The sequence below is a fragment of the Nycticebus coucang genome, chromosome 23 (assembly GCF_027406575.1).
Source record: "Nycticebus coucang isolate mNycCou1 chromosome 23, mNycCou1.pri, whole genome shotgun sequence".
In the NCBI taxonomy this organism is placed as follows: domain Eukaryota; kingdom Metazoa; phylum Chordata; class Mammalia; order Primates; family Lorisidae; genus Nycticebus; species Nycticebus coucang.
The window spans coordinates 951449-968444 of record NC_069802.1 but is presented as its reverse complement, the minus strand read 5'-3'; the positions used below and the strand labels follow the sequence as shown (position 1 = coordinate 968444).

At 41.0% G+C, this 16996-nt stretch overlaps 2 protein-coding genes across 7 annotated transcripts in view; one reads left to right on the top strand and one right to left on the bottom strand.

The window, feature by feature from the left end:
* CLOCK (clock circadian regulator) overlaps window positions 1–16996 on the bottom strand; it is a 128545-nt gene that overhangs the window by 78522 nt on the left and 33027 nt on the right. The gene's annotated exons all lie outside the window — the stretch shown is intronic.
* Window positions 14560–15374, top strand: LOC128575842 (LRP chaperone MESD-like). The gene has a single exon (XM_053577545.1). It carries the CDS (start codon window positions 14605–14607, stop codon window positions 15199–15201), a length of 597 nt encoding a protein of 198 aa, XP_053433520.1. The 5' UTR covers window positions 14560–14604; the 3' UTR covers window positions 15202–15374.

Here is a 16996-nt window from a genome sequence, read left to right as displayed (position 1 = left end):
ATCTATCCATTACACACAAACTAGAAAAACTCAAAATTGGCAGATTTTCCTAATGTAAATATAAATGTTCAATTCTTCTATATTAGATCACTAGTTTCCATGGTATCTGTTTGGCAAAAAAGAGGTTAAAAATACTTGAGGCTTCTGAGGCTTAACATCTAAGCTTAGTTTTAGCTAGAACTGAAAACATTCAACAAATCAAGGTGATGTGTCACCATAAGGTCGTTATGATAATAAAATAAATTATTAAATGTAAAGTGTTTAGAATATAATGCCTAAAACAAAATAATTGCTAAAAAAGTCTGCAATTAATACCATTCTGACATACAATGTAATACATCCTTATTCTTGAATTTCCTTCAAAATATGACAAATATATGATACTAAAACCTGAACCAATTTTTTTCATTTTTTTATTCATTTTTTAAATTAAATCATAGCTGTGTACAGTAATGCAATCACAGGGTACATTATGCTGGTTTTATATACAATTTGAAATATTTTCATCAAACTGGTTAACATAGCCTTCATGGCATTTTGAACCAACTTTTAAACAAAGCATTTTTATGGAGCTAAGGGAACACTTAGTAGATTTTTAATGCAACTAGCTGAAGTGAACATTACATTAAAGAAAAGTACATATAATAAATTGTACCCAAAATTTTTAAAGTTCTGAATTATACTAGTTGGTATTTAACTATAAACTTATGATTGAAATAACTAATGAGATAATCAAGAAAAACATTGCTAATACATTTTCAAAGTTGTACTTCATTTTTACATTAGTATAAAATAAACTTGCTTATAAATATCCACAAATCATAAACTCATTTAATCTAGTGAAGAATCACAGAATGAGGCATCATACTGGTGACCACATAAGTAATCATAAACCACTCAGTAAAAAATTCTGCTCAGTACCATCACATAAACAGAATGTGTGTGAAAGTGCTTTGAAAAAAAAAAAAATACAAGGGCTATAAATTCATTTTTCATGGAAGTGTTCATTTAAAAGTAACAGTAATCGGACATGACTTCCAGGCTTACATGTAGTATGTAGCAGCTAAAGATGTTTCTTTACATATTTTAGTAGGAAATCATTCAAACATCCAGAAAAGTTAAAAAAAACTCCCATGCATGTTTTATCCAGATTCACCAATTGTCAACATTTTACATTATTTTCTTTACCATATGTGCATGTATCCATGTTTTCTGAACCATTTGAGAGTTAGAAGAAAGGTAACTATAACCAAAAAACAAACAAAAAAAAAATAGCAGAACGTTGTGGCGGGCACCTGTAGTCCCAGCTACTTGGGAGGCTGAGGCAAGAGAATTGCTTAAGCCCAAGAGGTTGAGGTTACTGTGAGCTGATGCCATGGCACTCTACCAAGGGTGACATAATGAGACTCTATCTCAAAAAAAAAAAAAAAAAAAAAAAAAAGTTGAGTTCTTAAACTATATAGGGAAGTTCTGTTTTTAAAAAAGGTTAAGTGGAAGAGTTGAGAAAAGGTCAGGAGATATAGATTAAAAATATGTAAATCTTCCTCTCTAAGAGTGGCTTTTGATACAGTCTATACTTTTTTTTTTTTTTTGAGACAGAGCCTCAAGCTGTCAACCTGGGTAGAGTGTCTTGGCATCACAGCTCACAGCAACCTCCAACTCCTGGGCTGAAGCAATCTCCTGCCTCAGCCTCCCAGGTAGCTAGGACTACAGGTGCCCGCCACAACACCCAGCTATTTTTTGGTTGCAGCCGTCATTGGTGTTTGGCGGTCCGGGCTGGATTCAAACCCGCCAGCTCAGGTGTATGCGGCTGGCGCCCTAGCCACTTGAGCCACAGGGGCAGAGCCTATACAAAATTTTTTTTTTTTTTTTGGCAGTTTCTGGCTGGGGCTGAGTTTGAACCCACCACCACCAGCATATGGGGCCGGCACCCTACTCCTCTGAGCCCCATTTTTTTTTTATTGTTGGGGATTCATTGAGGGTACAAAGACTATACATTGATTGTATTTGTTAGATAGAGACCCTCTTATAATTGTGTCCTACCCCCAAAAGGTATGCCACACACCATCACCCCCCCACTCCCCTTCCTTCCTTCTCTCTACTCTCCCCTTCCCTCACCCCCCACTGTGTACTAGGTTATTAATTGTCCTCATATTAGAATTGAGTACACAGGATTCTTGCTTCTCCATTCTTGTGATGATTCTAAGAATACTTCCATTCAGGTTAATACAAAAGATGTAAAGTCTTCATCTTTTTTAATGGCTAAATAGTATTCCATGGTATACATACACCACAGCTTGTTAATTCATTTCTGGGTTGGTGGGCACTTAGGCTATTTCCACATTTTGGTAATTGTAAATTGAGCTGCAATAAACAGTCTAGTACAAGTGTCCTTATGGTAAATGGATTTTTTTCTTCTGGGCAGATAGATGCCCAGTAGTGGGATTACAGAATCAAATGGGTGATCTAGTTTGAGTTCTTTGAGGTTTCTCCATACTTCCTTCCAAAAAGGTTGTATTAGTTTGTAGTCCTACCAGCAGTGTAAAAGTGTTCCCTTCTCTCCACATCCACGCCAGCATCTGCAGTTTTAAGATTTTGTGATGTGGGCCATTCTCGTTGGGGTTAGGTGATATCTCAGGGTGGTTTTGATTTGCATTTCTCTAATAATTAGGGACGATGAGCATTTTTTCATTTTGTTAGCCATTTTTCTGTCTTCTTTAGAGAAGGTTCTATTCATCTCTCTAGCCCAGTGATATAAGGGATTTGTGGCTTTTTTTATGTTGATAAATTTCAGTTCTCTGTAGATCCGACTTATCAAGCTTTTGTCTGATTCTAAATATGCAAATATCCTTTCCCATTGTGTAGGTAGTCTATTTGCTTTGGTTGTTGTCTCCTTAACTGTACAGAAGCTCTTCAGTTTAATTAAGTCCCATTTGTTCGTTTTTGTTGTTGTTGAAATCCCCGCAGAAGTTTTCCTCATAAAGTCTTTCCCTAGGCTGATAGCTGCAAGTGTTTTCCCCACACTTTCTTGGAGGATTTTCATTGTTGTATGCCTTAGATTTAGGTCTTTTATCCATTTTGAATCAATTTTTGTGAGTGGAGAAAGGTGTGGGTCCAGTTTCAGTCCTTTACATGTGGATATCCAGTTCCCCCAGCACCTAGTATATACATTTTGAAGCTTTATACTGAGGAGGCTTCCAGATTTCTTTGAGATTGGCAATTCTCTAGATTAGTAGTTTATCTTGTCTCATAAAATTTTAAAGAATAACAATGTATCATCAATTTATAGAAATAAATCTGACCAGACTGATGGCTATCTATAAGGAAGGGATACAGAGAAAATTACTATTTTCATCAAAATTAAGTTTACAAAAGACAAAATCCCAACAAGCAAACCTTTAAAGAAACTAGAATTACCGTGATCATACATAGATATGATAGATACTGGAACTAGAAAACATTTATTGTGTGCCAACTATGTGCCAGGGTCCTGCTAGCTGCCGGGATGCTGCAATAGTGAAAAAATAAAGCACGGGACCCTCCCTTATGAAACTTAGAATTTAGCAAACCATGGAAGAAGACTTCTGCTTTCAGACAGAAAAGGTACAATAATTTCTCCATTGTGCAAATGAAGCAACTGCATTCAGAGCAATAATATGCGGTCATATGCCCCAAGTCACGTAATTAGTAAGTGTTCTATAGAGGCACAAGGACATAAACACTGAAATGGCAGTCTACTACCTGCTAAGATGATGTTTAACCTGTCTGTATCTGACTATGGAAGAGTTCCCTAACAACATCCTCAAAGCCACTGGTCCATTTTGTTTCACTGAGCCAGTCACCAACCAGTCTCAAGTAATGTATAGTAGAACCTCCATACTTGAGCACCTTCCTACATTCATCTAATTTTCATAAACCAGACATGCACTACATGTGTCTCAGTGCAGTAGGTCTAGTACCTTGTGCCAATCACCTCCACCTCCGTGTGTGGCCGAGTTTGTTACTGTCCTTTATTTGTTACAGAACTTACAGAGCCTCTACTGTAACTGTATTCATACTTTCACTTAACATATTGACTGCCAACTTTTTTCCTAATTTTTGTCCTAGGGGCTGCAGTGTTTTATCATTAGAATAAAAACTTTGAAAACCAAATGATCCTTTTTAAGAGAAAATTTGTTATTTTTAATTATTTTCTGTGCATGGATTATATGCAACTCACACTACACTATAATCAATTTTTATACTCCATGCCATGTGAATGGTATATGATTCATGACATACTTATTGAATTTGATTCTGAGAATTGAGTCTTTTGTCATTCTACAAGCATTTTGTTGTGGCCGGAATCAGACCCCCTAATTATTTCCAACAATGTCATGTTGCTGCATACTACATAGTTATCACTTTGTTCAAAGAACTGTCAGGCAAACATTCAAAGAAAAATGCTCAATTGGAAGTTACAGTAATCAAAGAACACAGCTGAGCACCTGTGGCACATTTGCATGGGTTGGCTGGAGCAGGGCTACAGGAGGTAGGGGGGACATGCCAATTGACAGTGAAAACAATTAGCAAAGGTTTCACAGCATCCACATATGCTATGGACCTTCCCACCTATCTACCAGTTCTAGCCCCTTCTCAAGGCCCTGGGCTCAAAACTAGCATGAGTTAAATACAACTCACATGGCAGTGAATGTTAAAAATTAAAAATAGGTAATCTGTACAAGTACAATTAGGAAAACACAGAAACTGTACAAGATATAAATAATCTCTGGAGTGCTTAAGATTTTTTTATTTTTATTGTTAAATCATAGCTGTGTACATTAGTGCAATCAAGGGGTACAATGTGCTGGTTTCATATACAATCTGAAATATTCTCATCAAACTGTTCAGCGTAGCCTTCATGGCATTTTCTTAGTTACTGTATGTAGGCATTTGTATTCTGCATTTAGTAAGTTTCCCCTGTACCCATTCTAAGATGCACGGTAAGTGTGGCCCTCCCCTTTACCCTCCCTCCACCATGACCTCCCCCCTCCTTTCCCCTTCCTTGGCCCTTTCCCCATAAGTCATGGAAGAAACCCAAGTGCCCATCAACCCACGAATGGACTAGCAAATTGTGGTACACATATACCATGAAATATTATGCAGCCTTAAAGAAAGATGGAGACTTTACCTCTTTCATGTTTACATGGATGGAGCTGGAACATATTCTTCTTAGCAAAGTATCTCAGGAATGGAAGAAAAAGTATCCAATGTACTCAGCTCTACTATGAAGCTAAATTATAGTTTTCAAATGAAGGCTATAACCCAACTGGAGTGCTTAAGATATTATAATAACATTAAAACCTGTTAAAAATTCAAAGTACTGTACTAATTTTCTTTCTACATATTCCCATTTACAGTAATTTTAGTGAAAAAAATAATAAGAGAATTCATTTCTCCTGGTTTTTCTATTTCAAAACTGCCACACAGGTTAATCTAATTAATGAGTTATACGTTCAAGGGAGAAAAAGGTACAACTAAATCAGCAAGAATTGGCACCCATCCTTACCTCCCTTTAGCTTCCCCCAAGTCATCTCTTCAACCCTAGCACACTATAAATACTTCTCCAACCATGCAGAGCATGAGTCAGCTAACTTATTCTGTCACACAGTACAAACTTTTTGCTCTCTGGGGCCTAAGGACTTTGCTGTAAATAGTCATAACTCACTTACCAATGAGAATGTATTACGAGAAATGTGTTGTTGGGCAACTTACCACTGTGCAAACATCACAGGGTATACTCATACACACCTACATGGTACAGCCTACTGAACTCTTAGGCTGGATGGGTATACCTTTTGCTCCTCAGCACAAAGCTGTATAGCATGTTACTGTACTGAGCACTACAGGTAACTGCAACATAATGTTAAATATTTGTGTATCTAAACACAGAAGAGGCAAGGTGTTGTGCTTGCACTGTCAGGATGCTATGATGTCAGTAGGCAACAGGAATTTTCTGGCTTTATTATAATCTTATGGGATGTAAATCACATATATGTGGCCCATCACTGACTGTCATTAGGCAGCACATGACTGCCACTTTAGCCTGAGAGCAGTCATAGATAATACATAAAAAGCAGGAGTGGCTATATTCCAGAAAAGCTTTATTCATGAATACTGAAATCTAAATTTCATATAACTTTCATGTGTCATAAATCAGTATTCTTCCTTGAGATTTTTTCTAACCATCTAAAAATGTGAACATTTTAGCTCACTTGAATTTGGTAGTGTGCAAAACCCCTCCCAGAGACCTGCTTGTACGCGGGGCTAGGTGCCTGGCCTTTCTTTACCTCCTCTGATACTTTACCCCTAACCCTAATATGTGATGGGAAATTATTCCACTTTCAGTCATTTCAAATCACCTATTTTATCTCAGAAAAAGGTAAATTATATAATTCTAACATCTGGGTAGTAATTTTGAGAAATCTCAGTAACTGCTAAAAATAAAAAATAAAATACTTTACATCTAGTTATCAATGTGTGTGTGTTTTTTTTTTTTTTTTTTTTTTTTTGAGACAGAGTCTTACTCTCTTGCCCTGAGCAGTGTCCTGGCTTTATAGCTCACAGCAACCTCGAAGTCTGGGGGCTCAAGCAATCCTCTTGTGTCAGCCTCCCAAGTAACTGAGACTACAGGTGCCCACCACAGTGCCGGCTAGTTTTTCTATTTTTAGTAGAGACTGGGTCAGACTGGTTTCCAACTCCTGCGCTCAGCAATCTACCTTGCCTTTAGCGATAAACCACCATAACTCTTTAATTTCTCATAGTCTAAAGACAAATAAAAGCTGTCCAGGAAAGTAACAGATCATGCCCCAAAATACTTTTATAATTATCTGTTATCCCTATCAGGAGACTGAACATCCTACCCTACTATGATTAAAGAAGAAAAGCAAAAAATAGAAAAGACAGCATGCCTCTGAGCTCAAATTGAAGATTCAAGGTATCTAGTGAAACTTACCAAGTTCTAAATCAGGGGTCCTCAAACTACGGCCCGTGGGCCACATGAGGCGGTGTGATTGTATTTGTTCCCGTTTTGTTTTTTTACTTCAAAATAAGATATGTGCAGTGTGCATAGGAATTTGTTCATAGTTTTTTTTTTTTTAAACTATAGTCCAGCCCTCCAATGGTCTGAGGGACAGTGAATTGGCTCCCTGTTTAAAAAGTTTGAGGACCCCTATAAGAGAGCTGTAGAATTTTTTGAAGGCATAATACATGTGAAAGAATCAGCTTCTAAGTTTGAGCAGCTTTGTAGGAAAAAATAAAATAAAAATTCTGTAAAATAAGGGCAGTTGCTGAAACAATGCTAACCAAATTCTAAGTAAAATTACTGCTACTGTTTTTTAATCCATGTATAGAACACTTACTGGGAGCCTCCTCTATGTGCCAAAAATTTGATTGTAGTGATGAACAGAAAAGATCCCATCAACCCCTCTGGGACTCCATCTGTAGGACAACTGAAAATGGGATAAAAAGCTTGAAAAACCATGACAGTGGGAAAGAAAAGCTCAACAGACATACAGACCAGTCTGCTGGGAGTAGAAACATTCTCCTTCCTTGTTCTGCTCTTTCTCCCTTCTCACTATTACACTTGACCAGTCTTAAAAACAAAAAACTAAAGAAATGTTCTCTTAACAGAGAAACATTTAATGTAAGCGTAGATATGCAAGAGGGGAGCTGGGAGAAAGAACATGGCTTATCCAAGAGTGAACAGCATGTTCAATGAGCCCAACAGAGGGAAGACTATAACATTTGTATGGAAGTAAAAGAAGTCCAGTGTGGCTGCTCAGAATGAAAAAGGGGTTGAAAAAAGGCATTCTCTGAGATAAGACAGGCAAAGAACATAAAAGGTAAAGCAATGTGCCCAGCAATCAGAGCTGAAAGGCACAGCCCATTTTAAACCCTCACCACTTGACTGCAATATACACTAGCCATTCTGATGCTCTGCAGGGAATTTCAGGGCACTTCTGCAAGGCCCAAGGGGAGGACTTTCCTGGGACAACAGCAGCTTTCCTACGGATGGATGAAAGAAATCAAATGACATCAGAGGCCCAATGGGCAGAACAACCAGGAAAACAGTCTCGGCAAAATTCTTACTTCCTTATTACTTTTTTAAGAGATGGAATCTTGACCAACCAGGCTAGAGGGTACTGGCACAATCATAGTTCACTGCAACCTTATTATCCTCCCAAGTAGCTAGGACTATCCTTATTATCCTGGGTTCAAGCTATCCTTATTATCCTCCCAAGTAGCTAGGACTACAGGCATGCACCACCCACACCCAGCTAATTTTTTTACTTTTTAATAAAGACAATGTCTCAGTCTTGCTCAAGCTGGCCTCAAATTCCTGGCCTGAAGCAATCCTCTTGCTTCAGCCCCTATAATGCTGGGATTACAGGCTACACCCAGCCGTGTCTATGCCTCACACATCTTCCAAGATGAGGAGGCACCACCATGCCAACTACACCCTCCTTTAAAAAGTTAAAATGACCAAGATACTGTCTGCACAAGAAATAGAAAAGTTAGCAGGGCATGATGGTGGGTTCCTATACTCCAGCCACTCAGGAGGCTGCAGCAGGAGGATCATTTGAGCCCAGGATTCTGAGGTTTTAGTGAGCTATGATGACATCACCACATTCCAGCCAGGGCAAGCAGAAAGAGACTTACATGGGTTATCACTACACACCTACTGAAGCAGAAAACAGACAGTGACGATTCTAAATGCTGCTACCCGTGCAAAGAAAATGTGTCTCTTTCACTGGTAGTGGCAATGTGAAAACAGTTTGGCCACTCTGGAAAACAGTCTGACGGTTTCTTAAAAATCTAAATACGTAATTATCAAAGAATCCAACAATAATATTCTGGCATTTACCTCAGAGAAATGAACCATTATGTCCAAACAAAAATCTGCATATGATTATCTGTGGCACCTTTAGCTGTTATAGTGAAAAACTAGAAACAGCAAATGTGTTCTCTGGCAGATGAATGATTTAACCAAACTACGCCTTCATACCGTGGAATACTGCTCAGCAAAAAGAGAAATCAGACACAGCAGTGAAAAAAATAAAAAACAATCTCGAAAGGTCACCTACTAAATGACTCCATTTATGTCTTAAATGACAATATAGAGCTGGAGACAGATTAGCGACTGCCAGGAGCCAGGAGATTGGAGGAATGAGGATGTGACTGCAAAGGGCACGATCTCTGAGGTAATGGACTAGTTCTGTATTTGAGTGCAGTAATGGTCACACACTCTACACATATGATAAAACAGAACTGTGAACATACATTGTACTAACATGTAAAATACCTCTAAGATGCATAGCTTGTGTGATAAGATCACCTCACCCCCTGGTTTTGATATTGTGCTACACTTACATAAGATGTAGCCAGTGGGAAAACCAGGTAAGGGACACACAAGATTTCTGCAACTTTTTGTTGAATCCATAATTATCTCCAAATAAAATTTATTGTGTAAGGGAGTACAAAGATTTTTCAAAATTCTTTTAAAGACACTTTAACAAAAAACTAGAAGGCAATAGTCTTCATGAAAACAAACAACAAAATCAGCATATAAGCCCTAGGGAAAGTTGAAGGACTCTTTCTCCTTTCTTACTACTATTATAAAAGGAGTTGAGTTAAAAGTACAAGACACTTAATCTCCAGGCAAAGCAGGTGTTGCTCAAGTTTGAGGACACTGAGTCAAGTACTCCAGGGACAGAATTTTCAAAGCACTCAGAAAGTCAGCTTAGGCACTGCACTCATTCATTGCTGATGGGAATATAAACTGATACAAACCTTATAAAGAACAACATCTCAATATCCTAACAAAAGCACAAATATTTTTAGTCTTTGAGTACAGCAACATAATTGGTCATAACCAGCACTCCAAAAATGAAACAAGATGGAGGGGGGAAGTCAAGAGTACAGAACACTTGGTGCCTCAGATGTGTTTATGAGTGTACACCTGCACGCTGGGTAGCAACATAAACGTATTTCCTACTATAGGTGTGGTCAAAGAAGACTAGAAGCTACTGTTTCAGCTTTAGAAAAGATAACCTGAAGCAAAGGTGGCAAGCCGACACTTCAGGAAGGGAGAGTACAATGCCAAGCAGGTAAGGAGACAAACCAAATGCACAGCCAAACTGTGCAGAGCCAAGGGTGACACGACCTGAGGCGTACACAGACGAGAAGAGAAGGAACTTCATCAGACCAGTGCCAAGAAAGAGACAGAAGAAACCCAGCAAAGTCTTTCCCATAAGGTATTAATTTTATTTATTTATTTATTTATTTTTGAGACAGAGTCTACCTTTGTTGCCCTGGGTAGAGTGCTCACAGCAACCTCAAACTCTTCGGCTCAAGAGAACCTCTTGGCTGGGGCTACAGGCACCCACCACAATGCCCAGATATTCTTTTGAGAGGTCTTGCTCTTGGCTCAGGCTGGTCTCGAACTCCTGAGTTTAGGCGCATCCACCAGCCTCAACCTACCAGAGTGCTAGGATTACAGACATGAGCCACCTCGCCTGGCCCTAAGGTGTAAGGCAGGCGTCCGCAAACTTTTTAAACAGGGGGCCAATTTACTGTCCCTCAGACCGTTGGAGGGCCGGACTATAGTTAAAAAAAAAAAAAAAACTAGAAACAAATTCCTATGCACACTGCACATATCTTATTTTGAAGTAAAAAAAACAAAACGGGAACAAATACAATCAACACCGCCTCAAGTGGCCTGTGGGCTGCAGTTTGAGAACCCCTGGTGTAAAGTGCTAATTTTTAAGCGAAATGCAAGATACTTTTTGTTATCCTCATGACATCATTTTCTTTGCTTAAAAGGTGGACTGCAGCCATTAACTGTGCCCAGGCATCAAAGAACCATACCAGTGCCGTGGTCTCAATGTTTATGTTCTTACATTGAAACTTCATCCCCAGTGTCATAATTTTAAGAAATAGGAGTCTTTAAGATATGTTTTGGTTACAGGTACTCCACCCTGGTGAATGGGATCAGTGCCAAGGCAACGTGTTCTTCCCTTGCATCATGTGAGGACACAGCGAGGGGAACCAATTTTGAAGCAGAGAACAAGTGTTCATCAGACACTGACTTGGGCTGGTGCCTCAACCTCCGGCTTCCCAGCCTCTAGAACTGTGAGCAATAAATTTCCGTTGTTTATAGATGACTCAGACTAAAATGCTTCGTTATAAAAGCCAAAGGGACTAAGACAATCAGTGAGTTTTGTTTTTTTTTTTTTTTTGTGATTTTTGGCCGGGGCTGGGTTTGAACCCGCCACCTCCGGCATATGGTACCGGCGCCCTACTCCTTGAGCCACAGGCGCCACCCGACAATCAGTGAGCTTTAAGAGCCAGTACCCACATCCTGGAAAGACTCTGAATCCCAGGTCCTCAGTGAGTGTCCTCATGTCAACAAACTTTCCTCTAACCAGCCTGGAGTTCTGCCTCCTCTGCCCCCATTCCCATACCTGTTTTGCGGGTTTTTCCTGGTACTTACTAGTCAAGTCCTACATTCCTTTTTGCATATAGGATACTTCTTTCCAGGGAAGGGCTTGTAATTCTCTTCATGGGCTGTGCTAAAAGCCATGACTGTAGTTATTGGCCATAAGGTAATGAACAGTCATGGGGGAAAAGCCTGAGAATAAACTTCACTGAACAAAGCTCCTACCTTGGATGAGGTCATTGCACTGTCATCGAGCAATGACGGGGCTGGGAGGTGCTTTATTCTGCCAAAGGGAAAAGAGATGCCGCTCCTGGCCAGAAGGCTTCAGTGGCAATTTTTGGGTTCAAAATTCTCAGGCACAGGGTCCCATTCTTTCCCCATTAGGGCTCTGACTTAGACAAATGAGACTTGTCAAGTTTGCATACTTAGTTTCCTCTGCAGTTGTGTTACTCTAGTAATCAGATTCAAGGCCAGTTTGCCTTAGGCCAACAGGGTAAGAGTCTCCTATAGAATTGTTTATAAAGCCCTAACTTGGCAATTAGCTGTCCTAAATCTATAACTTCTTTTTTAAAACCACGAACTCATCCAAAGCAATCATGCCACTGCACAATCCTTAAAGTTCTCATTGCTGTCACACTAATCAAGTGAAGCATCAGTTTTCTCCCAACATCTTGCCTTCCATGAATCTCACCCCAATTAACTACACATGAAAGCTTTAGAATTATGATGCCAATAGCTAAGGGTCATCCCCACCTCATTTACTACCAGCAATAGTTTCCCTGCGATGCAGAATGAATTTGTGAATAATTCAACTTCAAAAATACCATCACAAGGATCTGCTTCTTTTGGTACAAAATGTCTTAGCCTACCCCTAGAAAACAAAACTTGAGGCAAAGCTCATGGGCTAATGCCTTTTGGGAAAGGTTGGAAGTTCCAGAGCAGCAAGATTAACTGAAATAAAGTAGGAAAGGAAGTCAAGCAAATACATGGTGTTGCATTACAATAATGCCTATAGCTTCACTAGAAATCACAGCTAATTTCTTAGTCATATAGAATATCTCCAGATAGGCCCTGTAGAAATACCACACTTCAGAGCAGTCTGTAAGTGTAGATGGAAAAAGATTTTATTTGTTGGCTCCCTCCTGTCTTAGGTCACTCACTAGTCAAAGTTTATCCACTGAGATTGTAGACATAGGTATTTCCACTGTTCAAAATACATATTTAGTTTTACAATATACATTTAAAATAAATATAGTTTATTTATTTATAGGGTATTTTTCCCTCCCAAGATGCTAGAAAGACCCTACTCCAATGAAACAAAAAAAATAAAAAAATTAGCCAGGTGTGGTAATACACACCTATAGTCCCAAGTTATTCAGGAGGCTAAGGCAGGGGGAACCCTTAAGCCCAGGAGTCTGAGCTGCAGTGAGCTGTGACACCACTACACTACACCCTGGGCAAGAGAACAAGAAGCAAGCCCGTCTCAAAAAAGGCCGGCGCGGTGGCTCATGCCTGTAATCCCAGCACTCTGGGAGGCCAAGACGGGTGGACTGCTTGAGCTCATGAGTTCGAGACCAGCCTGAGCAAAAGCGAGACCCCCATCTCTACCAAAAATAGAAAAACTGAGGCAAGAAGATTGCTTAAGCCCAATAGTTAGAGGTTGCTGTGAGCTATGATGCCACAGCACTCTACCCAGGGTGACAGCTTGAGACTCTGTCTCTGTCTCAAAAAAAAAAAAAAAAAAAAAGGCATAGGAAAAATAAATTTGAATTTTAAACAGAATTACAGTAATTTATGTCCCTAACCATAATTTAGGTTATATAAATTCAAATCTTTATATTTTAGAGTGCCCATTGTACAAATTTTAGATTTTTGTTGGTGCTCCCAAAAATTACACTCATGAATTATTGGCCCTCATAAGTTCACAGAGAAAGAGTATGGGCCTCAGAGTTGGACAAATTTGAGCAAACATTCTCACCTTATCTGTTTCCTCATATTTAAATGCTCTCTAAATAAATCTTTCTAGATAAATCTATGAATGACATGCAATTCCTACTAAAACCCTAAATTGATTTGTTTCTAGATGGTATATGTGTATGAATGTATAACTACAACAAATTGATCTTAATATTTAAATGGGAAACCACAAGGCTAAGAACAGATAAGATACTTAGAAGGACTGGCTCAGCAGCCGTAGCACAGTGGTTATGGCGCCAGCCACATATACCGAGGCTGGCGGGTTTGACCCAGGCCCATGCCAGCTAAACAACGACAACTGCAACAACAACAACAACAACAAAAAAAAAAAATAGCCAGGCATCGTGGCAGGCGCCTATAATCCCAGCTACTGGGGAGGTTGAGGTAAGAGAATCGCCTAAGCCCAGGAGTTGGAGGTTGCTATGAGCTGTGACACCACTGCCCTCTACCCAGGGTGACATAGTGAGACTCTGTCTCCAAAAAAAAAAGATAATTAGAAGGAGAAAAAGAGAATAGTCCTATAGATAATTAAGGCTTGCAATAAAGGGCTTTCAAAAAAAAGTATCAGAAATAGGCTGACGCTGCAGGCGCAGGGCCTGTGGTCCCCGGCCTCCCCAACGCTCGTTGGCTGAGAGGCTGGGAGACCTGCCCGGGCCAGGGGCTCTGCACACACACATGGAGCTCGGGGCACAGCTGCCCATTGGCCTTACGTAAGCTCTCAGCCAGACCTGGGACTCCCTGCTTCCTCTCCAGCGAGGGAGCAAATCTAAAAGATGACCTGCTTTCTGGGCTGAAAGGAGGAGGACACAGGATGTCATCCCCGGGTGATTTGCTGGGGGCCTGTTTTCTTGGTTCCCATGACTTTGACCCATTTTCCAAGGGCTTCCCCTGCCCTTTGTTGTGTCTGATCTCTTCCCCGTGGGCTTCAGAGGGCAGCGCGGTGTAGCGGAAAGAGGAAGGGACGCACTGGACGTGGAGCCCCAGGAGCGGGGCCAGAACTTGCAGCCTCCTCACTAGAGGGAAGCTCCTCCAAACTCATCCTTCCAGGGACTACCTCTGCCTGCTTTCAGAGTCACCATGACTTTCTGCCATTGTTCATTCACTCCATAAACATTGGGCACCTCTAGTGTGCTAGGCACCCAAGTTACATGGATGCAGGATGCAGCAATAAGGTGCCACCTATGAGAAATGGACCCTCACCAGACACAGAATCTGCTGGCACCTTGATCTTGGACTTCCCAACCTCCAGAGCTAAAGAAGACGACATTGAAAAAGGAGACCTCCCAGAGCACAAGAGGCCCCCTGCACCTGTGGACTTCTCCAAGCTAGACCCGGGCAAGCCTGAAAGCATACTGAAAATAACCAAGAAGGGGAAGATGCTCATGATGTTCATCACTGTGTCAGGAAAACCTAGTGAGAAGGAGACAGAGGACATTTCGAGCCTCCAGCAGGCAAGTCTATTCAATGCCAACTGCGATGTCCAGAGGTTCATTGTGGGATCAGACCATGAGATCTTCAAGCTTGGTGATGGGAGCTACGCCTGGGAGATCAAGGACCTTTTGGTCAGTCAAGACAGGTGTGCTGACGTAACTCTAGAGGGACAGATGTACCCTGGCAAAGGAGGAGGAAGCAAAAAGAAAAATAAAACGAAGCAAGACAAGGGCAGAAAGAAGAAGGAAGGAGATTCAAAATCTCAGGCTTCCAAGGAAGAAAATCAAGCAGGGTATAAAAGAGAAGAGCTGTGATGGGGCAGCCACGGGGCAGCCATGGGCTCTGCGGGTGAACAGAGGGACACAGAGCTTGCCAGGCTCATGGGTGGGGGCAGGCACAGGAAACCACACACCAGGTGACATTCTACTTTCTTCTAGAAATGGTCTGCCATGTGGTCAGTCTAAGAATTACTGTTAAAAGTCTTCAAATAAGAAGACAAGATTTCTGGAGGCGGAGCAAGATGGCAGCCGAGTAACAGCTTCCTTGCATCTGGGCACCGTGAGTCTGGGGAGATAGGACTCCAGGCATCTCTGGCTGGTGGGAACTGCCTATCATCACTCCTATGAGGATACAGGTAGTCAGCGAGAGACTTCTGGACCCCAAGAGGAGGACTAAAACAGTGGAAAACCGGCAAGTGGTCGCGTGTGTTCAATCCGTCTAAACCCGCCCACAACTTTAAGTTCAGTAGCAGCGAGACTGCAAACCAGAAAGGCCTTACCTGTGAACTGTTTTGATGTCCTTGGACTTGGCACTGAGTTGAATTGCCTTGGGGAAGGCCTGAGCGGGAGTGCGGAGAACTTTGGCCATTGTCTAGGGCCACAGTCTGAGCCGCTGAGCCAGACGGAGCTAATAGTGTTTGGCGGTGGGTCACACGGAACCATTGTCAGTGATCTGCCCCGGCAAGCTCCGCCCTCAGGGTCGCAGAGCTAGAAATGGGTGGGAGCTGGTAACCCAGCAACCAAGTAGCCTAAGGGTGGGGTCTGAGCCGCCTTGCAGCCCTAACCCTCAGGGGCAGAGTGAGACCGGTTTTGGCACACTGGGTAAGAGGATAGCCACTTCAGCAGTGATTCCAGCGAGAAAGCTGGGAAAGCTTCTGCTCAGCAAGTTTACAAGTTCAAAGTGCCTTTTAAGTGGGCTGAAGAGAGAATTAGGGTGTCTACCTGCTGGGGTTTGAGAAATCAACAGCCTCCAGTCGTATCAGAACTGTGACTAACATCTCAAAACCCAGAAGACCACGTGTTGCCCAGACAATATTCAATAACAAATACAAACTGCTTTGTATTTGGTTGTGTATTTTTTTCTTTTTTTTTCTTTTTGGTTGGTTGTTTTTTTTGTTTGTTTGTTTATTTTGACGTTGTTGTTCTTTTGTTTTTTAATTTCAATCTTTTCCATACAGATCCCTTTTTCTTTCTCAATTTTTCTAGCTTAATTATAATTTCCCATTGCTGCCTTTTTTAATAACTACAACTTCATTTTTGCTAGTGTTTCTACCGCTATCATATGGTTTTTCACCCAATATTATCCCCGTAAAAGTTTTCTGTTTGCTTGTTTTGGTTTGATTTACAGCATTTTTGTCTTTCCTCTCTACTTGGTGGAGGTGGGGTACTGTGTCTGATCAGGTTAGCAAAGAGCTGCTGACCTCAAGGGAACCACCCAACTGGGCACCCCCAAAAGGTGGGGTTTTTTAAGGTTGTGTTAAAGTACCCTACTGTACACCTATATTGCCCTGTCTCCCTCTTTCTGTGCCTCTCTTCTTTTTGTCAATATTCCTTATCCCCATCACCTCTCCTTTCTCTATCTTTCTTTTTTTTCTTATCACTCGGTCCTCCTTTCTCTCATCCCTTTTTTGCTCTTCAACCTTCTCACCCTTCTGGTCCTGTAACCCTTAGTTCACAGGCACAAGAACTTAAAGAGCAAGAGGAAGTGAAAAGAAAATTAGGGCAAGGAAACAGATAAAAGAAATCACTCATGAGGAAGAATCAGCAGAAAACTCCAGGCAACATGAAGAACCAGTCCAGAACAACCCCGCCAAGGGACCATGAGGTAGCT

Excerpts from the sequence above, each read along its gene's own strand:
- LOC128575842 (XM_053577545.1), top strand. The coding sequence starts at position 14,605 with ATGGATGCAGGATGCAGCAATAAGGTGCCACCTATGAGAAATGGACCC.